Source organism: Oryctolagus cuniculus, chromosome 6 (assembly GCF_051225735.1).
Source record: "Oryctolagus cuniculus isolate XC-2025 breed Fujian yellow rabbit chromosome 6, ASM5122573v1, whole genome shotgun sequence".
In the NCBI taxonomy this organism is placed as follows: Eukaryota; Metazoa; Chordata; class Mammalia; order Lagomorpha; family Leporidae; genus Oryctolagus; species Oryctolagus cuniculus.
Window position 1 is genome coordinate 67,783,989 of NC_142872.1, and position 23,594 is coordinate 67,807,582.

A 23,594-nucleotide genomic window follows, 5' to 3' on the forward strand; every position below is an offset into this window, starting at 1 on the left:
CAGGAGCTCCCCCATAAGCTGTGAAGAGAAGGCAGTGGGGGTGGCTGAGGTGGAGACACAGACCAGTCCATAAGGGCCCCCAGGTGGAGGGTGTGAGAAGGAGAGGGAGAGGTGATGGGAAAGATGCCTAAGGCCCTCAGGAGGAGGAGAGAATGGGTAGAGCGCGTTTGTAGAGGGTGACGGGGCGACAATGTACAGGGGGGAGGCTGGGCTGAGGGCCTGGAGCTGGAGGACTCTGGGGGAGGGGACTTGTGTCCTGGGCCTACAGCAGGAAGCGGGGGCAGAAGGGACCTGCTGTGGGGGGCGGGGGTGCGCTGCAGCCCTGATTTCCCTCTCCCCGTGTGACACACTTGCGTCCCCCAGGCTCGACTGCCCCTGAAGTGGATGGCCCCCGAAAGCATCTTTGACAAGGTGTACACCACTCACAGTGACGTGTGGTCCTTCGGGGTGCTGCTCTGGGAGATCTTCTCTCTGGGTGAGTGCACAGTGAGGTGCCCAGCTGGGGGGCCTGCCCCGCAAGCAAGCAGCCCAGGCCATTCTGAGGCAAGTGAGCTCACAGACCACCAGGAGCACCCACTTCTCCCCAGCCTGGCCCAGGATCCTCCGGGCCTGAGCCTCCAACAGGGGCCACCCTGGCACCACCCCTGGGGGCAGCCTGCAGGAGGTTGTGCCAGGGCAGATCCCAGGTGCACATGGCAGCCCTGGTCACTGCAGGTTCTGGAGGAGCCTCAGTGTTTACTCTAAACACTCCTGCTGATGCAAGTCCCACAAGGGACTCGGGCACCAGGGGAACAGAGAGGGGTCCCCACACCAGGGCAGGGGAGGCAGTAAACACATGGGAAAATTAAAGTCTCCTCATATGGCCATGGCAATGGGCACCATGCCTGAAAGTGAAAGAGCAGCAAGACTTGGAGGGGGGAGCTGCCTGTGAGCCGGAGGGGCCGGGGTCTGGGCTGCTGCAGGAGGCATTGCTAACATGTCTGGAATGTGTGGGTTCTCCCGGCACCCCCAGAAAGCAGGCCATTGTGAGCTGTTAACTACATGGAGAACTTGGAGCTGAAGAAGGGCAGCTGCTTGTGGTTGGGGGTAGCTATCCCCCCAAGAAGGGGGAGCAGACAGGACAGGGGTGATGGGAGGCTGGGCTGAGTAGCTGGCAGCCCACGCCCCACCCCTCCCCTTCCTGCCACCAGGGGCCTCCCCATATCCTGGGGTGCAGATCAATGAGGAGTTCTGCCAGCGGCTGAAAGATGGCACCCGGATGCGGGCCCCAGAGCTGGCCACCCCTGCCATGTGAGTCTCCCCGACTGGCCTGTGGGGGTGGGGAGATGGGTACAGGGAGAGAGGTGTGCCTGTGGGTGGGGGTCTGTGTGCAAGCGTAGAAGAGGGCTGAGGCAGGAGAGGGCTATGCTGCCATGGACAGGTGTGGGAAGGGGCACAGGTCGGGTAGAGCTAGGGACTGGGGACAGCGTGCAGGCCCAGGGCTTCTCACCCAGCAGATGACTTACTCACTGCCTGTGCCTCTGTATCTCTCCTCTACCGGTGCTGTATGCTGACTCCAGGGAGGCTAGAGCCAATAGCACAGGCCTGGCCTCCACCCTAGAGGACAGAGAACTGCATCGTAACTGCGAGGGGCACAAGCCGGGGAGGGGATGGGGGGGACACAGGTGCTCTGAGAACACTGGAGCCGCAGAGTCAGGGGGACCAGGGCAAGCACATCCTAGAAAAAGGAGCCAGAGGCCGCTGGAGACAGAGGGGAGGGTACTCCATGGCAGGAGCCTAAGCCTACAGCAAGGAAGCTGGGGTCTACTGGGATTGGTGGGCAGAGGGTTTGGGACCCCCTCAGACCCCAGTCCAGCAGCCAGCTGTACCCCGCAGTCGCCACATAATGCTGAGCTGCTGGTCCGGAGACCCCAAAGCAAGGCCTGCCTTCTCAGAGCTGGTGGAGATACTGGGGGACCTGCTCCAAGCCGGGGGCCGGCAGGTGAGTCCCCTCTGCCCCTGCCCTGACTTCCCACCCTCGCTGCCCCTCCAAACCCTGCCCACGCTCAGCTATCTGGCAGGGGCAGGCACGTCCAGACCTTGAGCACTGCCCTCTCATGCCCGCTGCCCATGCCCCCATGTCCCTAGAAGTGAAGATCAGAGCTTCTTCCTGCCCCTGGGGAACCGCTGGCTGGTCCTCACCAACCTTCCAGGCAGCCCTCCTCTCACTAACGTATTAATGATTCGTTCCTTCCCCTTGCACCCGTTCTGCCCTCTGCCCCTGCCCAGCACACAGGCCCTGGACTTGTGAGTCCTGCGTTTCTCCATCCATGCTGGAGTGGCACAGGGGTGGGGAACAAAGCAGGCACCCAGGGCTCTGGGACCTGGAGGAGTCACAAGAAAGCCATCTGCAGGCCAGGCCTCAGGGGCTGGTGACAGACAGTGTGGGGCTGTTTTCACGGCAAAAATAAGACAGAAAGGGTGAGCAGTGGATGCTAAGCCTGCAGCAGCAGCCACAGGCTGCCGTCAGGACACCCCAGCAGAGCTCTGTCCCGCCACCTCTCCCACACTTTCTATAAGCAGGGGCTGTGACCAGGGCCTGAGCGGGGCTGTCAGGAGAATTTAACAAGCCTGGCACAGTGAGCAGTCAGTGTGCTTGACACCTCATTGGCCACAAGAGCTGCGTGTGCTGGGGACCTGGCCTGGGCCTCTGTAGCTTCAGCACTTCACTCGCTCCCATTCCAGGGCTTAGGGCTCCACGCAGACCTGCGCTCAGGGCTTGGGGAGGAGGGGCAGTGCAGGTCTGTGACCCTGGCCTCCTCTCCTGTTCCTGCCAGGAGGGAGAAGAAGGCTGCACAGCGCCTCACGCTGGCTCTCGGAGCTCGGAGGAGGAGGGCAGCTTCCTGCAGGCATCCACCACGGCCCTGCACGTCGCCGAGGCTGACACGGATGACAGCCCCCCACGCCTGCACCGCCACAGCCTGGCCGCCAGGTCAGCAGTGCTCCCTGGGCCTGGCAGGCGACAGGGGGAGAGTGCTTCGGACAGGGCATCATGGAGGAAAGGCAAACTACAAACCTGAGAGACCGTGGGACACCGACTCCAAAAGCAGAGCAGCTTTAAATGACAGCATGGGGTCAGGACGCCTGAGGGCCATGTGGCCTACGCTGTGCTTCCCTGCTCGCTGCCTGCCAGTGCCTCAGGTGTTTGGTGTTGCCGTGACCGGATTCCCGAGGCTGGGTGCTTTAACAAGAAAGGACACTCACTCAACTCACTCTTAGAGAGATTCGGGGGCACAGTGCCGGCACCGGCCCAGCTCTGAGGAGGGCCTCACAGCAGAGGGCTCCACAATGGAGCGAGTGCGAGAAGGACCACAAGGCAGGATAGGAAGCCGGGGAGATTCAGGGCCAGCCTGGTTCCTTTATGACAACTCCCTGGGGATTAACTAGGGTCCCGGAGAACTACAGTAGTCCCTTCTGAGGGTGTTGTCCCTATAACCTGATGACTTTCCCCTAGGCCCACCTCTTAGCTTCAACACACTGAGGACCAGACCTTGGGGCCACCCTCCGGTTCCTTGTGCTCCTGGCCCCCTGAAAGCCCCCTCACCCCAACTTTGTGGAACACCCATCCCAGGCACATTTTCTCGCAGCAGGAGAGAGAGTGGAATGGGCTGGGTTTGGGCCAGGATCCCTCCCATGCCTCAGAGGCAAGCTCTGTGGGCCACAGGGGCCCTGTGAGCAGAAAGACCCCTCAGTAACTGTTTTCCAAAGTCAGAACTTAGCCCAAGTCCCCCAGAATTCTGGATCCGAGCTCTCGGGTAAGCGGCCCTCCACGTTCCCACCAGCATGGCTGACAGGCATTGTCCTGAGAGGGCTGTCCTCAGCACAGAACAGGGCCAGACCTGGGCGACACAAACAGGGATCTGCCCTGGCAGGCTCCCTCCACCACCACCACCCCCTACACAGCCCGCCTTCTTGGCATGGCGGCCCATCCTGGGGAGACAGCCCAGCTGGGGACGACCGTTCACCTCCCACAGCTGAGCACCGGCCATGTACTCGCCAAGCTCTGTCCCTCCTCCTGTACAGCAGTGGAAACACAGCTCAGGGTGGGTGTTGTGGGGAGGCACGCAGCCCAGGTCCTTCCCCTAGAGCTTCACGATGGACATTAAGGCAGGTCCCAGACCAGCACTCAGACCCAGGCTGGGGGTCATTCCCAGGAGGGGAGGGGGAAGGAGCTGTCAGAAGGACTCCTGTGTGCATTTGCTCAGCACCTTCCATCTTCTCCCCACAGATACTACAATTGTGTGTCCTTCCCTGGCTGCCTGGTCAGAGGGACTCAGGCCCAAGGTGCCTCCCAGATGAAGACGTTCGAGGAGTTCCCCATGACCCCGACAGCCTACAAAGCCTCCGGGGTAAGGTGGGGCTGGGGGAGGGGAGGAGTTGTGTGCCTCAGGCCCCAGGGCCACTGAACCCCATGGGGAGCAAGGCATGCAGGTGACAGAAACCACCTGGGACAAAGAGAACAGGACAGATTATACCTGGGCGAGGTCAAGGCCGGGTACGCTTAGGTCTGGGTGCTCATGGGATGTGTCTTAGTATGCTTGTACAGCTGCAATACAGTCCCTGAAGAGGGAAAAGAGGTTTACTTGGCTCACCGTGCTGGATGCTGAAAGCCCAAGACCAGGGGCCGCCTCTGTGAGGGCCGCAAAGCAGGTGGCATCCCAGTGGGGGAGTTTATGCCAGAAAGAATCTCACTGCAAGACAGGAAGCCGGAGACAGACTCAGCAGCCAGGCGACCTCTTCTTTAGCTATCTGTTCTCCAGGAAACTAACTGGGGCCTGCAGAGCCACGCTGATCCCTTCCAGAGACCTAATTCCCTGCCCAAGGTACTAAAGCTCTCTCCTAAATCCCCCACGGCCTCTCAGCAGCACCACACAGAGGACCAGGCCTCCAACACAGGTCCTCCAGGGAACAGGCCCTACCGGTGCCCCAGCAAGCTGCTGCCCCCACATGCAGCTTCCCCTGGTCCCCGTGACCCTCCAGCAGCGCAGAAACTCTAGTGCAGAGACAGCTCCTGCCCCAGCAGGTCTCATGGTGTCCACCTGAGTCTTCGGCCCACTTTGGTGGCAGTAGGCACCTCCGAGCCACGTGGCCTGAGAGTGGGAGACAGTGTCACTAGAAGAGGGGGGGCATGGGAAAGCCTTAGGTGTCAGGCAGGGCCGCCCAGCTAAGCTCAGGTGGCCCCATGAGGCTGGAGCGTGTCCATTTGATCAGAGGAAAGACCAAGGCCCCAAGACCTTGTTCTGGGTGCACACAGTCAGGAGACCAGGCAGGACTTCCCTGTCAATCCCCTTTCGGGGCCGCAGAGAGCCTGGGTTGGCGGGGCTGTGGGGGTGGGGTGGGGAGTGGGCATCAGTGGGAGCCCTTGGCCAACAGGCACAGACTAAGGCCAGCAGAAGGCCTGGGGGGCCCCCACGCTCTGAGAAGGCTTCAGCCTTCCCTCCTGCGTGGTTCACAGTGAGGGGGACCAAGCCTGTAAATGACGAGCTGCCAGACGCTGCCATGCTTGCCCCGTCTCTCCCACACCCAGGCTGGCCTCTTGCAGGGCCCCAGCGCACAGTGGCCCACGGACCAAGGAGTTTCCCTTGTCCATGACAGGGACATGTGAGCCTCTGCCATGTGCCCTGGCGATGGACCAAGTTCCCATTTGAGGGACCGTGTTGGGCCTGAGGACACAGGCTCCGGTTGCCCTGTCTCCTAGCTGAGGACAGCTGTCTGCAGCAGGACCCCCCGTGTGGCCCACAGCCTCGCTTTCTCTCTGCATAGGACAACCAGACAGACAGTGGGATGGTGCTGGCCTCAGAGGAGCTGGAGCAGATAGAGGACAGGCATAGACCAGAAGGCGGGCTCAGGTAAGGGCTTGCGGCGCTGCCTCCCCTGCCAAGGTGAATGGTGCCCTCCGGAGAGAAGAAGAAGCAGAGAGGCCCAGGGAGGGAGACTGGGGTTTGGGTGTGCCCTGTCACTCCTACCTGAAACCTTTCACGCATCCCTGTTCCCTGTGTGGGTATTGAAGGTGGGCCTCTCTGAGGCTCAAAACATTCAGCTGTCTAGCCCCACCGCACAATTCCCCATCACCATTTTGACCCGGCAGCATCTGGCTCCTGGTCAACATCTCCCTTTCATTTGACAGATGCTCAGATGCTGAAAGTGTGCATGACCCACCATGCACATGCACCCCCTCCCACAGCCATGGGGGCCACCCCCAGCCTCAAACCTCCAGCACCCCCACAGAACCACCTTCTGTGGCTGGTGACCACAGAAGCCACACAGATCGTTATAACTTTTGCTGGTGTCACGTTTTTGTTCATGGTCTTCTGGCCTTTTGGGAACATCCTTATGGAGTTGTTTTATGATTATGGTTTGATTTTTATTTATTCGTTTGAGAGACAGATCAAGATAGAGAGAGGGGGAGACTTTCCATCCACTGGTTCAGTCCTCAAATGCCTGCAGCAGCCCTGACGGGACCAAGGCTGAAGCCAGGAGCCAGGAACTCTATCTGGGTCTCCTACGTAGGTGGCAGGGACCCATCACCACTGCCTTCTACGGTCTGCATTCACAGAAAGCTGGAGGCAGGAGTTGGAGTTGGGCATTTTAACTACATGACGCCAGTAGCATTTTAACTGCCACACCAAGCGCCAGCCTCTGGCACTGTATTTTGTTAACAGAGGGAGTCTAGATTGAAGATGATCTCTGTGTCCCCAACAAGATAGCCAGGAAAAAAAAAAAAAGAAGTCTGTCAACTTGAATCTGTAGACTTTTTTAGGGTGCAGACAAAAATACTAAATGTCTACTTAAAATATTTATTTTGTCAGTTTACTAACACATACCTGTTTAAATGACAGGACCTGCAATATTTTGTGAAACATTAGTCTTTTCCCCTTTCTTTAGCCATTTTATCCAAATCATTCACCTGCAGCTCTGACATGGGGACCTTTGTCGGGGGCCCACATGGGGGTGTCTGACATCGTTTGCCAGCGACAATTCTTTACTTATACCTGTGCAGTTTTTTTTTAAGACTTATTTACTTATTTGAAACGCAGAGTTACAGAGAGGCATAGGTAGAGAGAGAGAGGACTTCTATCTGATGGTTCACTCCCTAGATGGCCACAACGGCCAGAGCTGCACCGATCCGAAGCCAGGACCAAGAGCTTACCCCGGGTCTCCCATGTGGATGCAGAGGCCCAAGGACTCGGGCCATTTTCTGCTCTCCCAGGCCATAGCAGAGAGCTGGATCAGAGGTGGAGCAGCCAGGACTCGAACCAGTGCCTATATGGGATGCCGGCACTGTAGGCCACCACTTTACCTGCTATGCCATAGCACCAGCCCTGCAGTTTTTGAATCTTTGAATCTTCTACCCTCTGCCTTGAGCATTTGCACTGATCCTAGTTTTGTGTTTGCTGTTTCGACTGTGGTCAATGGCGGCCTGAAAACACTAAGTGAAAACTGCCAGAAATGAAGAGGCAGCCCCTTTTCATGTGCACACCATTTTGAGTTGGATGATGCAATCTGACAGCCTCCACTCGACCCTGCCCTTGTGCAGCGCATCCACACTGCACACACTGCCGCTGCCACTGCCACCACCGCCATGCGCTCACCACTGCTGTGTCCTGGCCCTGGTGTTTACATAACCCTTGAGAATGGCTCAACATGCGGGAGTGGTGATGCTGGCAGTTCCACAGATGCTACAGAGAAGCGGAAAGGTGCCTCCTTGAAGAGACAAGGTGGAAGTTTGCAAGTTCAGATGGAAAGAAAAAAACCCTACGCTGAGGTTACTGTGATGTAAAATAGGAGAAAAAGAATGGGTGCCCTCTTTGCTGTCATACCTCAGACTGCACGAGGTACAGCGTCGGTGTGTGGCAGGTGCTCAGTGAACATGGGAAGGCCCTAAGGGACAGGGCTCCGTGCCATCTGTGGTCTCAGGCTTCCACAGCCAGTCTTGGCTCTCACCCCTGCAGCTGAGGGCTAAGGCCTTTGTCTGACTTTCCGATGGTTGGTGTCTTTTGGTTCTGCTTTTCTCACAGGTGTATTTATGACTTTATAACTAAGCCAACCACTTGCTTGTGTCTTGCTCCAGCCAACAAAGGCTGTGTTGGCGGCATGGCTGGCCCTGGCAATTGTGGGGCCTGCCCAGGAACCACCCCTGCATCTGCATCCTGCACCTTTACCTCCCTGTCTCTTGTCTCGCTGATCAATTCCATCAGGTGACTTCTATTTTCTGTGAGTAACATGGGCTTGGAAAGGCAGCGGCAGTTACACCTGCAGAACTATAAGGGCTGTTTCGTTCCCAAACAGCATGTTAGTGTTCCAAAAAAGCAAGTAAAATGGTAAACTGGAGAGGACTACCATTTAAATGCTGATCTCCTAATCTCGCTCAGAATCAAACAGAGCCACCATTCAGCCCAAGCCTGTGAGGTAGGCAGACAGACTCCGTGTACCATGAGTAGGGCGCTCCACACAGGGACCAGCACATCCAAGCAGGAGCCACAGGAGAAGGGGAGTCAGCTGGGGCAGGAGAGGAACGTGGCAAAGCCCTGGGGACAGGGGCCGCACTGACCGGGGACACAGCGGAAGAGACTGAGGCCCAACAGAGGAGGAGCAGAGCTGTGTTTGTGAACATTTGAGGCACGAGGAGTGGCTGGCTGGGGAGGGCTCTGCTTCCAGAAGAGCGATGAGCAGGCAGGGAGTGCTGCTGGGTGGTCAAAGAAGAAAGTACCAGAAGATTCTGTGGAAGGATGATAGTGTCCAGAATTCAGAAAACAGCATTCTCGCTCTCTCTCTCGCTCTCTCTCTCTCTCTCTCACACACACACACACAGTGCCTGGTTCTCTACCAAAAATGCTCCTCACGACAATGGCAACAGAGGGCACTGTTCTTCCCACAGGTTCCCTTGGGACACAGGTGCAGCAGCTCACTGGGCAGATACATGCCCCTGGAGAGGTCTGTGTGGGAAGAAGGGAGGAGTTTATCTGCCCGGTCCTTTCCTGCTAACCCTTGGTCAGATTCACCCCGTAGGGAGTTAATCTCTCCTCATTTCCAGGTTGCCTCATCTGGCCCTTTCAGCAACCAGGATGCCAGATCCCACTCCCTTCCCTATGGCCTTTTATCTGAATCTACAGGTGGCTGATGGGAGAGCCAGGGAGAGAGCCCTGCGTTCCCTCAGGCACTGGATGACCCTGGCAGCAGTGTGATGCAGGACTTGAAAGGAGCCTTTGAAAGAAGGATGCAGTCAAAGGGATTTGAGTGTCACCAAAGAGGCAGGGTGCTATGTCATTTTTCAGTGGAGGAAAAGCCACCTATCTTCATTCATTTTCTGCTGCTGTAACAAAATACCTGGGCCTTGTGGGGAGCAACTCGGACTAGACTAAGTTACTGGAATTAAGACTTATTCTATGCATCTGCTCTCCCACAATATGGCGCTGGGAGAGGAGGAAACAGCTTCTACACAGCTGCCTCCAGTTCGACCAATAACCTGCAAGAGCTGATCCTGCTCCTGATTGGAGGAGAGCAGCGTACTCGGTGTGTGGGTAGCAGAGTTGGGATTGGTAGAAGAGGACTATAAAGGAGGAGAGAGACAACATGCACAAGGAACATCTAAAGGGAACACCTGAGCAGCCCCCGAGAGAGCCGGCCGGCGGTGTGCCGCTCCCCCGCTGAAGTGGGGAAAGTGGCAGGGGGAGCCGCCCTTCCACGGAGGTGGAAGGATCGGCAGCCAACCCAGGAAGGACCAGCAGCAAACCCGGGAAGGGCCGAGCAGACAAAAGAACAGCGCAGGGTCCTGTGTTGTTCCTCCATGAAGAGGGAGAGCGACAGGCCTGGATAATTTAGAATGAGTAGGAATTTCTTTGACTCACGGTGCTGGAGACTGGGAAGTCCACTTTTCTAACCCACACACTCCCGGGATGACAATGTGAATCTGCTCATGAGAGCACTCGGGATCTAATTACTTCTTCAAGGTCCCAGCTGTCCACACTGTCTGCCCTGGGCACTGGGTTTCCAAACCATGAACTTAGAAGGATGCATTCAAACCACAACACCACCGTGGCTCCTCACGCCTTGCATGGGAGAACCTACCATTTCCGATGTAGGAAATTCCAAAGTGAATAATCATGAATGGAAAAAATAAGCAGTATCCATACAAAGTTCTTGTAAGAATAAAACAGGATATTAGAATCTGAATGTCGCAGTAGCAACTTGCTGAGCAGAGACACTGTAAGGCTACACTACAGGAACTAAATGTGGAATGAAGCAGGAGCTACACACATGCAAACATACAGACAAGATAAAGACATAAAATGACAGCCGACAAAATTCAGGAAAGAAACTGAAGCAAAAGACAAATCCACTCGAAACAAAGAGTAGAGTATGCCAGGGACAGTGCAGCCATCCCCTGCCCTGCAGGGTCCCCTTCCATGCATCTGAAAGTGCAAACATTTGCTGTCACTTTCCAGAGAGAATGCATGCATGGAAACCTTTATTCCAGTCTATCATTATAATAATTTATTATTCGCTGTTCATCTCTTGCCTATGAAAATTAAACTAGAGAATAAAAGTTTACCATAGGCATGTACACATAGGACAAAACCTAGCATATATAGGGTTCAGTACTGTCCGAGGTCTCAGGCAGCTACTGGGGTGATGGATGCATCCCCCTAGAGAAGGGGGATGCTGTATACATGACCAGACTTGCACAGCGGGATGGATGCCAAAGGAGTCAAGACAATGAACCTGAATGAGGTTAAAAAGGGTTAGAGAGAAAGTGGCAGGTTATAGAAGGCATGGAGAGATCCAGTAAAAGTGAAATTGCAGTCCCTGGGGAAGAATATGCAAACAGTGGGATAGACCTAATATTTGAAACCTACAACTCAATTTATTTATTAAATAAATAAATGAAGACCTGACTCTACATGTCGGCAAGAATATCTGGAGAAACTGGCACAGGATGGAAAATTGTGAGAGATATCAGAGCTATTCAACTTTAAAGGTGGACACTTTGGGGCATGTGTTTGGCTTTGCAGCTTAGATTCCAGCTAAGATGATCCATGATCCACATTAGAGTTCCTGGGTTCGATTCCTGGCTCCTACTTTTGACCCCTGGAAGGCAGCACATGGTAGCTCAAGCAGTTGGGTCCCTGCCAAGCACACGGGAGACCTGGATGGAGTTCCCAGCTCCTAGCTTTGGCTGCTGCAGGAATTTGGGGATGGAACCAGTGGATAGGAATGCCTCTCTCTCTCTCTCTCTCTCTCTCTTTCACAGCATACACACAGATATCCATGTGCATGCTGCTTCTTGCTTCTTGAATGAATAAATATAAAAAGAAATGCACTCTGGAAATTCAGACAAAAAGAACAAATCCCAAAGAAAAGAGTCAGGTTGGCCACAGACTTTATCTCAACAGCTCCATGCAAAACAAAGCAATAATTAAACCAATTCTTTCAAAAATCAAAGAAAACGAGAGCCAAGGCTGGAGCTCAGCAGGGCAGAGAGGTGGGTGGCACTGGAACCGGCAGGACCCTGCAGGCCCCAGGGGAGAAGCTCGGGTTTTCTTCCCAGAGCTACAGGAAGCCATTAGAAAGTGTGGCAGGAGACCCTGATGTCACATCTAACCTAAGGAGTCTGGCTGCAGGGGTGAAGACCTGGCAGAGCCTACAGAGACAGCAGCCTGCTCTGCAGTAGGGGCACCAGTAGACAGCTGAGCACAGTGCATTCTGGGTGTACAGTAGACAGGACTTCTGGATGGACTGGGTATGAAGCGGGAGGGAAAGGAAGGACACAGGAATTTTAGGCAGGTGCTTGGCTTGAGTGGCCAACTGAACACTGATGCCATTTACTAAGATGGGCCCGAGAGGTCAAAGGGTTTGTTTGGGGGATGAAGGCAGAGCTTCTCCATGGCTCCTTGTCCAGGCCTGGGACAAATCTGACCGGTGTGGTGTCTGTTTCAGTCAAGGCTGGGCTGTGTGGTTCCCAGAGCCCCTGAGCACACTTCTTGCTCCAGTTGTATCATGATCCTGATCCATCCCCAACCCCGGGTCCAGTTCCCTCTCCTCTTGTCCCGCTAACGCTGCCTTCCTTTGTCTTGACAGCTGTAAAGGACCTGGTCAGGCTGTGGATGTGACCAGGGGGCACCCTGGCCCCCATGGGCGGCGGCGGCGGCCTGACCGGGGAGCGCAAGGAGGCCAGGTGTTTTACAACAGCGAGTATGGAGAGCTGTCACGGCCACGCGACGACAGTGACAGCTCCCCAGGGTCTGCCAGCCCACCCTTCTTCACAGACAGCAGCTACTAAGGCAGCAGCAGGCAAGACCCTCTGCCCTCCTGAGCCTGGGCCCTGACAGTTGGGGGTAGGGAGTGTGGGGCGTGCTGGCAGGGGCGCCCGGCTGGAAATACCTCCTCTTTGATTCTAACCCTGGAGGAGCTTCCTCTCCCTCTGCGGCCTCCAGAGCCAGGAAGAGCAGAACTGGCTCACGGGCTCCCCTGCAGCCTCCCACCATACCTGTCCCCAGCCTCCCCTAGCAGTCCCTCTCCACTAGATGCCAATGCCATTTAGCTCCATGTCTGCAGTTGCAGCCTCTGGGCTGGGTGCTTCCATGAACAGCCCTTGGTCCCCTCCTTGCATCACCAACAGGGGGCGACGTGGTGCCATTTTCTGATGAATCCTACGTGGGTCTGAGAGTCCCTAGTGGCTGAGGCAGAGCTGGACGAGTGCCACCCCTCCCAGCCCCACGAAATCGTCCTCCACCCACACGAAGCCTCTCCTTGTGGGCGGTGACTTCCTTCACCTGCTAGGGGACCAGGTGCCATCTCAGAGCCACAGAGGCCGGCTGTGGAGGCCCCTTCCTGAGCCGAGCCTCGTCGTCTGTCCAGGATGAGCCAGGCACCTCGAGCAATGCAGAGCGGCCGCCCGCGAGGACTGAAAGGACCCATCGACAGTTTTTTCATTGGAACTTCACAGACTCTTTGGCCGCTGTGAAGAATTCACCTTCCAGAACTTCCGCCATGACGGTCCTACCAAATCTAGTCGATTCTGGCCTCAGACCCCCAAGTCAGATTGCCACTTGTCCCTAGAAAAGGCCCCCAGAAGCAGTGGACGAGATGGATGGTCGAGAGCTGCCCCCTTGTTTCTTCCTCTGGTGCCTTGCAATCTGCCACCCAAGACCTGAACATACCTGCACCGCCGTTTTGCCCGTGTCACCCAGCAACCCATCCCTGGGGGTACCCTACCTGTGGCACCCTCCTTGCTTGTCCTGTGGACACCCCAGCAGGCCAAGCCTCTGCCCTCAGAGGGGAGCAGCCCAGAGAACGGCTCTGCCCAGGCCGTCAGCCCAGCTTGCCCTGCCCAACCTCCCCACCAAGAGAACGCCCCCGCCCCCGTGCTAGTTCCTCCCGGAGATCAGCCCCCAGCCACCCAACCCCCACACTGAGACGCTTGCAGGACAGGCGCCAAGCGGGGAGTAGGGTGGAGTCCTCCGCCAGACCTGGGTGTGCATCTGGCCGTGAACCTCGGCGTCCTGTGGCCTCCTTCCTCTCCTGTCCCCTCACCGTGGGCCCAGGCTTCAGGCTTATCTAGTGGCAGTCTGGGCAGGTCCGTGAAACCCCACACCCCACCCCACCACGTGCGCACCACCTGCCCGTGTCACCTGTCCTGCCATGTTACAGCACGCGCAGAGATGTCCTGGGGAGGAAAACCGACCACCTCCTCCCCGTTGACCGCGCTCTCTGAAAAGATCTAAAATATTTAACAAAAGATAATAATAAACCTGATGCCAGTCTTTGAGTTACAGTGAATGGACTCGAAGTAGTCAGCGCTCCGAAAATTCGGGCTTAACCTAGTTCCTGGAGATCTCAAAGGAAGCGATGCTAAGAGGCAGGGACCCTGGCTCGCGCTGCTAAGCCCGAGGTCCCGTCTCTCCCTATGGCGGCTGGGGTGGGGGTTAGGGGCGAGGGTCCTCCAGAGTCGTCCGCAGACAGCGTCGGCAAGGCAGCGGGACGCTGGGAGCGGCCCGGGTCCGAGCGAGCGCACAGTCTGGCTCCGACGCTGGACGCAAACACCTTCCCCGGCGCGTCGCCACCCCGCGTCTGCATCAGCGGTTCGGCGGGAGGTTTGCGTAGCGGCAGCGCAGCCCAGGCCGCTGGCTGCCCCTCTCAGGTGGAGGCGGCGCTCGGGTGTAGACCCGGGTCCTGCGACCACGCACTAAGGCGCTCGCCTGGACTCTGAGGCGTGGAGGCCACGGATCGCGGCGTGACACCCACCGTCTGGAAACGGCCTTAGGGAGAAGGGCCGCAACGACCACGAGCGGCTGCGGCGGACATAGGCCCGCCCGGAAAAGCCGGGTCGCCCACGCAGGCGCAGGCGCTGGGCGGAATCCGAAGGAGCTCCCGCGGCCCGCGCTGCCTCTGGTCGCGTCCTGGCACGCAGCTGTCCTGGGGAGAGCCACCCCCTGGAGGGAAATAAAATGAATCTAAATGGGAATGCAGAAAACACCAGGATGGACTTTGACCAGGGCTTAACCCGGGTACCGTTCAATGGGCTGTCCTCACGGGCCTGCCCGAGTCACCAACCCCAAAATGCCCACCTGCGGTGGGCTCCTGCCCAGCCTTCGCTGCGCCGGCCTCCTGGGGTGCGGCAGGGGCTGCACTCATACTCTGGTCCTACCTGGACTGCAGGCAGCATGAATGGGAACCCCGCTGGCCAGGGAACTGGGCCAGGGGAAGTCACACCAGGCTGCGGGGCACGGGCGCTCACCCTCGAGGGTCTCCCAGCCTCTCCCACCCCTAAGAGCCTTGCCTTCTCCTTCCAGGCTCTAGTCCTCCAGGCAAAACCTGTCCTCTGCTTGTCCCTTCTCAGACCCACTCTCCTGCTCATTTCCGCTAGAGAGCATTAGGCGGGGACCTGGGGCACCCTGGACGGTCCCTTGACGGCCGTGATTCTGTCTTGTGGTCACAGCGTCCCTTGGCCTGGGGCACTACTTAGGCTGGGGGGCCTGCTGGAGGGGTGACTGATGTGTATGAACAGGGAAAGCAGGCACAAAGGTGGTGGCAATGGGCCTGGGACCAGAAGGAAGAGTGGAACCAGAGGACGTGGTCTGAAGTGGGACAGAAGGCCTGTCCCATAGGGCCTGGGAGCTCAGAGTTCCCCATTCTGCTTCTTACTTTAAGGCTACAGGGGCAACATGCTGGGTCAGTGACACTTTGAAAAGAAGGGATCATTTTTAAAAAAAAGATCTATTTACTTATTTGTAAGGCAGAGTTACAGAGAGGGAGAGATAGAGAAGTCTTCCTTCTGATGGCTCACTCCCTAAATGGGTTCAACAGCCAGGGCTGGGCCAGGTCGAAGCCAGGAGCCTAGAATTCCATTCCGGGCTCCCCCACCCACCCCACCGTAGATGGCAGGGGCACAAGTTCTTGGGTCATCTTCTGCTGCTCTCCCTTGTGCATTAGCAGGGATCTGGATCAGAAGCACAGCAGCCAGGACTCAAACAGGATTCAAGTATGCAATGCTGGAGTTGCAACCATCTGCTTGGCCCACTGCACCACAACACTGCCCCCAAAAGAAGGGATCTTGAAGGAGCCCAGCCAGGAAGGATTGGGCTGCATCTGGGCAGCTCCAAAGGCAGGAGCAAGGTCTGCTGCAGAGCTCACATGGGCACGGGGGGGGGGGGGGGGGGGTCCAGTCTCACATGGGTCTGTGGTGTCTGCAGGTATCCAGTCTGGACCTATGGAAAAAAAAAAAATCCTCTTCCAAACTGGTCTTCAACCACATTGGGTCCCTGGACCTGCTCCACCCACACCACCTGAAACCTGGATGCCCTTGACTGAGGAGGAAAGGTGAGGCCATGTGCCAAGGGCAGGCTGGGAGGACAGAAGGAGGTTGGAGATAGAGTCTCACCCCACAGACAGGGACATTGTGGCTTCCTCTGGCCTGGGAAGGTGCCGAGGTCCAAATGGAGTAGAAGGAATCAGAAGAGCAGGCTCAGGAAGGGCTGGGGGCAGGGAGGCAGCTGCTACTCCCCCTGCAGGTGGAAAGACAGCACCTCCAGACCCACAGAGTTCCTGCCTGTGGCGGTCTTTGTGCCTGGGAGGAGGAGATCCAGGGAGCTGCCTCCAGCAGAACCCTGGCTCCACATAGACCACACCCCCAGGCCCTGCAGCCCCACATTGCTCTCAAAGCCATGGGCCCTCCCAGATAATTGGCCACAGAGTGTCCAAGGTGCTGCCCTATGTTTAGGAGAAGACAGAGCATCACTGAGAGAGAGGCCAGCACTGGGACTCCAGGGCAGAGAGCCGTGACTAGGGGCTGCCCAGGGCTGAGCGTGGAGACTGGGGACCCACCCTGGCCCTCAGAGCCTCAGCTTCTCACTTGTAACTTGGCTGCTTGCTTTACAACACCTTGATGGTGACAGTCACAGTGCATTACTGGGGAAATTAGAGTGGCTGCACCCAGTAGGAAGGCCCGGTTCCACCACGTCACATCAGCCATGGCATCTGAACTCCCCCACCCACCAGTGCCCCAATCAACACATGCTCCATCCCCCGCCCCAGGTGCCCACCTGCAATGAGGTGAGTATTCCAGCCTCTCCCTCACTAGATTCCTCTGTTGAAACCCTAGTCCAAGGTGATGGTCTTGGGAGGGAGCCTTGGGCTGATAGTGCCACGAGGGTAGGGCCCTTCCAGAAATCAGCTGGCAGCAAACCAGGAAGTGGCACTCACCAGATGCCAGATCTGCTGGTCCCTTGACCTTGGACTCCAGCCTCCCAGACTGGGAGAAATGGAAGTGTGCAGTGTAAGCCTCCCAGCTAAGACGCCATCCTGCCATCCATCGTCCCAGCTGCCGAGGGGTCACAGAGAATCCTCCGGAGGCTGCAGCTGTGGAGCATGTAGGCAAAGGCATCCTCAGGACGATGTGGGAAGAGCTGGGATCAAGTGAGGCCGGGGAGGAAAGGCATCCATCAGGAGATCAGGCTGGGCAGTGTCCCGGATCAACAAGCCACTGCAGTTCTGCCCCTGGCTGCAGCCATCAAGGCAGAGAGCAAGAACCGTTGGTTCTGGGCCAAGCATGCATACACTTTCCAGCTGGAACCCAGGGCTGCAGCGCGTGCTGTAACCCAGACACGGCTCATCCACAGTGGGGACTGAGTTGGGGTTCAGGGAGGTGCTCAGCGACTAGAGAGCGAGAGAGAGGAAATTCAGGGATTTGGAGCATGTCAGGACACAGCATCCTAGACAGCCCCAGAATTCCCTCTGTGAGATGGGAGGTCAGCAGGTGGGCACAGCCCCGGGCACCTATCTCTGGGTTGCTGTGGGTACTGCAGGAAGCCCCACCAGAGCTGGCTGCCGCACAGCTTAGTAGTCGGGAGTGGCCTTGTCCCCGGACCTCGATGCCCTTGCATCTGACCCCTCCCATGTGCCTGAGAGATGGGAGTGAGAGAGGGATCGCTAGGGCTCTCTGAGGTTCTCAGCTGCTTTGAGGTGGCAGGAGGATGTCTCGGATGAGGGCGGGACCCTCGTCTGAAGTCTGGGATGGGAGTGCTCCCCCTCCCCAGGGTCTGGCCCACCAAGTCACATCCCTTGTGTGGAGGGAGCACAGGGCAGGGCACTGGAACTGGACAGCACGTGACCTGGGCACTGTGCAGAGTCCCCTGCACCTGTAACTGTCCAAGTGTCCCAGGCAGCTCTGTTTCTTCTGGGTCATGAGGGCTGCACTATCCCTACTCCTTGCCCCCACACATTTCACTTAGGGAACCACTGCCGACTTGGCAGAGCTCTGCCTTAGCCTGGGATGAAGCAGGTAGACTGGACCTAATAATGCAATGCTTTTCCTGGCCCCCACTGCCACAGTCAGCACAGCCTCTGAGAGCAGCAGATTTCAGTGAGACCACATAGAAGAACCCTAGGAATGGTGGCAGGTCCTGTTCCCCTGGTCCTGAACCAATGTTTGAGGTTTGGCACTGCCAGCTGCCAGCCTGTCACCCCCAGGGAAGATGGTGACCTGAAAAATGAGAACCGAGAGATGGCAGAGAACAGCAAGGTACTGGTGATATCCCTGGAACCTGGATCAAGTTTTGCCTGAAGGTAGAATGGTCCCTGGAATTTCTGTCTTTGCTTAAACCACATAGGTCAGCTTTTCTGTCACTGTCACTGTCACCAATGCCTGGAGCCCATGCAAGCAGAATCCTCCTGATGGCATCCATTGTCCCTCTCCAGGATGGAGCCCTAAGGGGAGGAGGGCCCCCGACAAGGCAAAGGCAGAGGAAGTGCTTGAGAGAGCCAGGTCAATATTGATCTAAGGGAAGGCACACACACAAGGGGGAGCAGCAGGTGTAGCCAGCACTGCCCAGAGCCCCAGGGCCAGATGACTGAGCTAGGAGGAAGCAAGAAGGAAACTGAGGAGGGCTGGCAGAGATCCTGGGCAGGACACCGACTCCTGGTGCCTCCTGGGTGATCTGGGGAACTGGGAGAGCCCAGGAGCCCCCACTACTCTGGCACTGCCCATGGCCTGGCTGTACCAGATGCTAGTCTGCTCCTCTTCAAGCCCCCCAATGAGGTCCCACTGGTGGCCTCAGTTCAGCTCCCAGTGGAGCCCCGGATATGCCCACCTGACCCCGTGATGAGGGAGAGTCTGCATTGGCTGCTACAGTGGTCCTGACCAGAAAGATGTCCCCAGAGAGAGAGCAGTGTGGCTGAGTTAGCCAGGGGTGCCTGAGGAGGGACCCTGGGGTTGTGGGAAGCAGCAGGGAGCAGACCGAGCCTCTCGGGGTTGCCCACCCATCCCCGCCGTCTCATGGTCAAGGAGCTGGAAGGAGCAGGGAAGGCCACGCAGGGTCTGTTCCCATCTCACTCACACATTGGCTTAGAAATGCAGAGTGTGATAGGAATAGTTTTATAGGAACGCACATGTCCCAGGGCACAGCAGCCACTCAGTGGGCTCTATGACACCACATAGTGGTACCTGGCCCAGAAAATGCGGGCGGTGGGCGTAGAAGACCCCCCACAACAGCTGTGTTCCAACATTCCCAACAATTCGCTTAATAATTTACTTAGCTGGCTGTTAGAGATGGCATCAGAGAGGGCTCCTGGGTGACAACCAAGAAACACAGATGTTTCTCTCTCTCTCTCTCTCTCTCTCTCTCTCTCTCTCTCTCTCTCTCTCTGCCTTTCGGATAAATAAATAAATCTGGAGGGAAAAAATGGGACTAGCATTGCGGTACAGCAGGTTAAGCCACCGCCTGCAACTCTGGTATCCTGGTTCAAGTCCCAGCTGCTCCGCTTTTGATCCAGTTCCCTGATAATGCACCTGGGAAAGCAAGAGAGGATAGCCCAAATGCCTGGGTCCCCACACCTACATGGGAAACCCCAGCTCTGCCCACCACAACCATTTGTGAAGGGAACCAGCAGATGAAGAATGGGAGATTCCTCTCTAGCTCTCTCTCACTCTCTCACTCACTCTCTCTCTCTCTTTCTCTCTTCCTCTCTTCCTCCATTCTTCCCTCTCCATAACTCTGCCTTTGAAATAAATATAAATCTTTCTTTTAAAAAAACAGCAAGAAAGAACCACAGATGCTAGTTTATCATAAAGACAAGAAGAAAAGAATAAGCAGAGCTCCTGGGACCCTGGGGAACGCTTAGGGTGCTGGGGGTGGGGTGGCGTGCCAGCCTGCATGTTGAGGCTCCAGTCCTCACGCCCTCAGCAGCCGCATCTTGGGCCCAACATAGCCCCCATCAGGCCTTGGAAAGAGAAGGGCGGGCTCCAGGAGGTGTCAGCAGCCTGAGGAGCTCCTTGCAAACAGGGGCTCCGGTTGCTGTGTCTCCCAGGAGTGGACAAGTCCTCACAGTCGGCCGAGTCTATGTTAGGGCCCCTTCTTACTAGCGGGCGCCCCAGTGACCAAGTGTGATTTGTTGAGGCCCCAAGCCGCCATGCCAGGGGAGGCAGCTGGCATGGCCCTCTCAGCTCCCACGCTGGAGCACCTGTCGGTGGGGTGCCGGGCCCGAGGCCAGCGTGCTCCTTCCACAGGCCCCAGCTTGGTTCTTGGCCCAGGCCTCAGGGCCACCGAGCTCTTGTTTACTTCGGGCACTTCCTGCATTCCCGGAGCAGTGGTTGAGGTGTGAATGTTTGTCTTGGCTTCAAGGACATCCTGCAGACACTGCCCAGTTCAGGCTGACCCTGTCACCTGCAGAGGATGCCAAGTGCTCCCTCAGAGTTACAGCCAGCTGGAGGCAGGCAGGCAGGCAGGGGCTGGGTGCTGATGGCTGCTACCCACGTGCACCCTCCCTTTGTGCCAGGTGGAGTCTGATGCCCACTCTGGAGACACTCACGTGGCCTGGCAGGCAGGGAGACAGCACAGGGCTTGGAGGGCATGGCCAGCCTGCAAAAGTACCGCGGTGCTGGCTCCTAGAAACTTCTAGTGTTACCTCACTCGGGAGGAGTCTGGCCATCATGAGGTGTGTTCTTAGAGGAAGAAGACTCTTGTGGATGATCCTGGGGGGTCCTACACACAATCATGTGGAATCTTAGAAGGAAGCAGGGCGATTTCACACACGGGCTCATGCACATTACATGCACACACATACACCCATACACCAAGGAGGAGGAGGAGGCAACGTGAGCACAAAGGCGGAGCCGCGAGCAGCGGGGGGGGGGGGGGGGGGGGATGAGGAGCAGGTTGGCCACAGCACTTCCAGGAGAAGCGGAGCTCAGCCCTCGCCTGACTTCTCCACCACCCCCACCCCCATGCTGGGCTCCAGAGCTGTGAGTGAGAACATCAGATGAGCAGCCATTTGTGAGAGCAGCCTCGGGAGACCACAAAGGGGCATCCACCGGCCACCCGAGCAACCTGGGCTCCGGCAGGCCCCAGCTGCCTCCACAGCCACTGATGCAGATGGTTTGCGAGGAGCAGCACTGAGAGCCCATGTTGGGGAAAGAGTAGTCCAGCAGGCAGAGCCTCGCCTTGGCTCAGGAGTCTGCCCTCCCTGGCCCCTCCACGGTGGGATGGGGATGCAATGGAATGTATTTTGCTGGGGCACTGTGCAGCTGTTCTCTGGGGACAAAAACCTTGGGGTACGTGGAAGAGGGCTGTCAGCACTCTGGGCTCCCCAGAAGCACCCCACCCCTGAGCCAGTGCAGCTGCAGCGCTGGAGGGAGGTGATCTCACAGAGGGAGAGAGCCAAGGGGGTGAGGGCGGCCACAGAGACCCATGAGCTGTTGGGAGCCTGTGGGTCCTCAGCCTCCACTCTGCTTGGCCTCTGCAGTCGGCTCCCTCTGTCCTCAAGGCCTCACATTGGGAGAGGCCCAGGGTCAGCTCCCAAATCTACCTGCTTGGGTTCCTTGGGCCACGGCCTCCCTGGCATGGGACAGTGTTGGAGAGGACATAGAGACACTGGCATCCCTGGCCCACTCCTGTCATTGCAGCCATTTGGAGGGTGAGCCAGCTGCTGGAAGATCCATTTCTAACTCTGTTTCTCCCTTTCAATCTGTCACTAAGCTGTTCAGAAGTGGAGGAGGGGCCTGTGCTGTGGTGTAGCGGGTTAAGCCACCGCCTGCAGTGCTAGCATCCCATATGGGCACCAGTTCAAGTCCCGGCTGCTCCACTTCCAATCCAGCTCTCTGCTGTGGCCTGGGAAAGCAGTGGAAGATGGCCCAAGTCCTTGGGCCCCTGCACCCATGTGGGAGACCCAGGAGGAAACTCCTGGATCCCGGCTTTAGATGGGTGCAGCTCCAGACATTGTGGCCAATTGGGGAATGAACCAGAGGATGGATGGAAGACTTCTCTCTCTCTCTCTCTCTCTCTCTCTCTCTCTCTCTATGCCTTTGCCTTTGCCTTTGCCTTTGCCTTTGCCTCTGCCGCTATGTTACTCTGCCTTTCAAATAAATAAATAAATCTTTCTTAAAAAAAAAAAAAAGTGGAGCATGCTGGACTTATACAGGCATCCATATGGGATGCCAGCTGCAGGAATCTGGAAGCCTTGACTGAGCATCAGGGCAGGGCTGGGACTTGCACACCGCCAGCACTTTGCTCCTGCACAGACTCCAGGTGACCTGGCTGCTTGTGCTGGGGTGGTGCCTAGGGGTGAGGGTAGCGTGCTAGGCAGGTGGATTCATCTGATTTTGTTGCTATAGGGAAAAAGTGAGGCAGATTATAGAGAAAAGAGGCTTATTTAGCTCTCCATTTTGCAGGCTGGAAATCCAAACAGCACAGCACAGACAATGGGCAGGGCCTCCATGGCTCTGTCCCTTTGGTGAGCGGCAGCAGCAGGAGCTTGTGTCGGGGGAGAAGTCACAGAACAGGAAGCCAGAGTCATTCCGGGATGTACAGCAAATCCCCGTTGCGAGGAGCTCGGGCCCGGGAGAGAACCTTACTCCCTTTTGAGGGCTCTGCCTCATTTCCGCCCCACCCCTGCTGAGGCCCCACACAAGGAGGACCAAGCTCCCAGTACCTGAACCCTCGAGAGGGGCATGCGCTCAGGCCACAGTCACACCGCAGAGCAAGGAAAGGTCATCACCCTCCACAAGCGATTTCTCCACGTAAAGGACTTGAACAGACGTCTCTCCACGGGGATACACAAACGCCCGACAGGCACAGGAGCGACACTCAGCGACCTTAGTCATGGAGCAAACCCAAACCCAATCGCAGTTAGGTGATTCTGCCCCCTCTTGGAGGGCAAGGTCGTTGTAGTAATACAGAAAATTACAAGAGCACAGGAGAACCCGCATCCATTGGGGTGGGAATGGAGAACGGTGGAGCAACTGTGGAAACATGTTCTGTGGCCCCTCGATAAATGAGACATCCAATTTTCGGAGGGCCCAGCGATTCCACTCCTAAGTGTGCACCCGAAGAAATGAAAGCAGCTGTTCCACGCGACCCGGAGCACAGATGTTCAAAGCAGCACCATTCACAGTGGCTGAGAGGTGCCCATCACCGGGAGAGTGGTGCCATCACACAGCGGGCTATCACTCCGCCACGAAAAGCAGTGCGTGGCTGTGCTTGGAGGATGGGGGTGGGGGCCAGGGACCGGAGGCATTTCCTCTTGGGTTAGGTAAGGGAGGCATTTTGGAACTGAGCAGACTTGGTGACTGCACACCACCATGAATGCACTGACTGCCCCGGCCACTGAATTGCTCACTTTGCAAATGGCTAACGTTCTGTTGTGTTAATCTCAACTCAGTAATAACTTTTTAAAAGATTCATTTTATTTGTTTGAAAGGTAGAGTTAAAGAGAGAAAGGGAGAGAGAGAAAGGTCTTCCATACACTGGTTTATTCCCCAATGGGCCGCCAACAGTCAGGGCTGGGCCAGGCCAAAGCCAGGAGCCTCTGGGTCTCCCACATGAGTGCGGGGGCCCAAGCACCTGAGCCATCTTCCACTGCCTTCCCAGGTGCGTTATCAGGAAGCTGGATCGGAAGTGAAGCAGCTGGGGCTTGAATTGGCGCCCACATGGGATGCCGGCACTGTAGGTGGCAGCTTAACCCGTTACACCACAATGCCAATACCTCAATAATAATATTTTATTTAAAAAATGGATTTATTTATTTGAAAGACCATCATAAAAAGGGTGGCAGTGGGGAGACAG

General features: G+C 56.8%; 1 protein-coding gene across 2 annotated transcripts in view; it reads left to right on the forward strand.

The window, feature by feature from the left end:
- Nucleotides 1-13,813, forward strand: part of FLT4 (fms related receptor tyrosine kinase 4) — a 39,308-nt gene extending 25,495 nt beyond the window's left edge. The window contains exons 24-31 of one of the 2 annotated variants that reach the window (XM_051833789.3): nt 364-475; nt 1,191-1,290; nt 1,876-1,981; nt 2,817-2,971; nt 4,268-4,388; nt 5,803-5,888; nt 12,118-12,330; nt 12,659-13,813. In XM_051833789.3, the coding sequence (XP_051689749.3) occupies nt 364-475; nt 1,191-1,290; nt 1,876-1,981; nt 2,817-2,971; nt 4,268-4,388; nt 5,803-5,888; nt 12,118-12,319 (882 nt within the window). In that variant the 3' untranslated portion in view covers nt 12,320-12,330; nt 12,659-13,813. The remainder of the gene's footprint in view (nt 1-363; nt 476-1,190; nt 1,291-1,875; nt 1,982-2,816; nt 2,972-4,267; nt 4,389-5,802; nt 5,889-12,117; nt 12,331-12,658) is intronic. The other variant, XM_051833790.3, reaches the window with a different exon arrangement.
- Nucleotides 13,814-23,594: the final 9,781 nt, after the last annotated feature.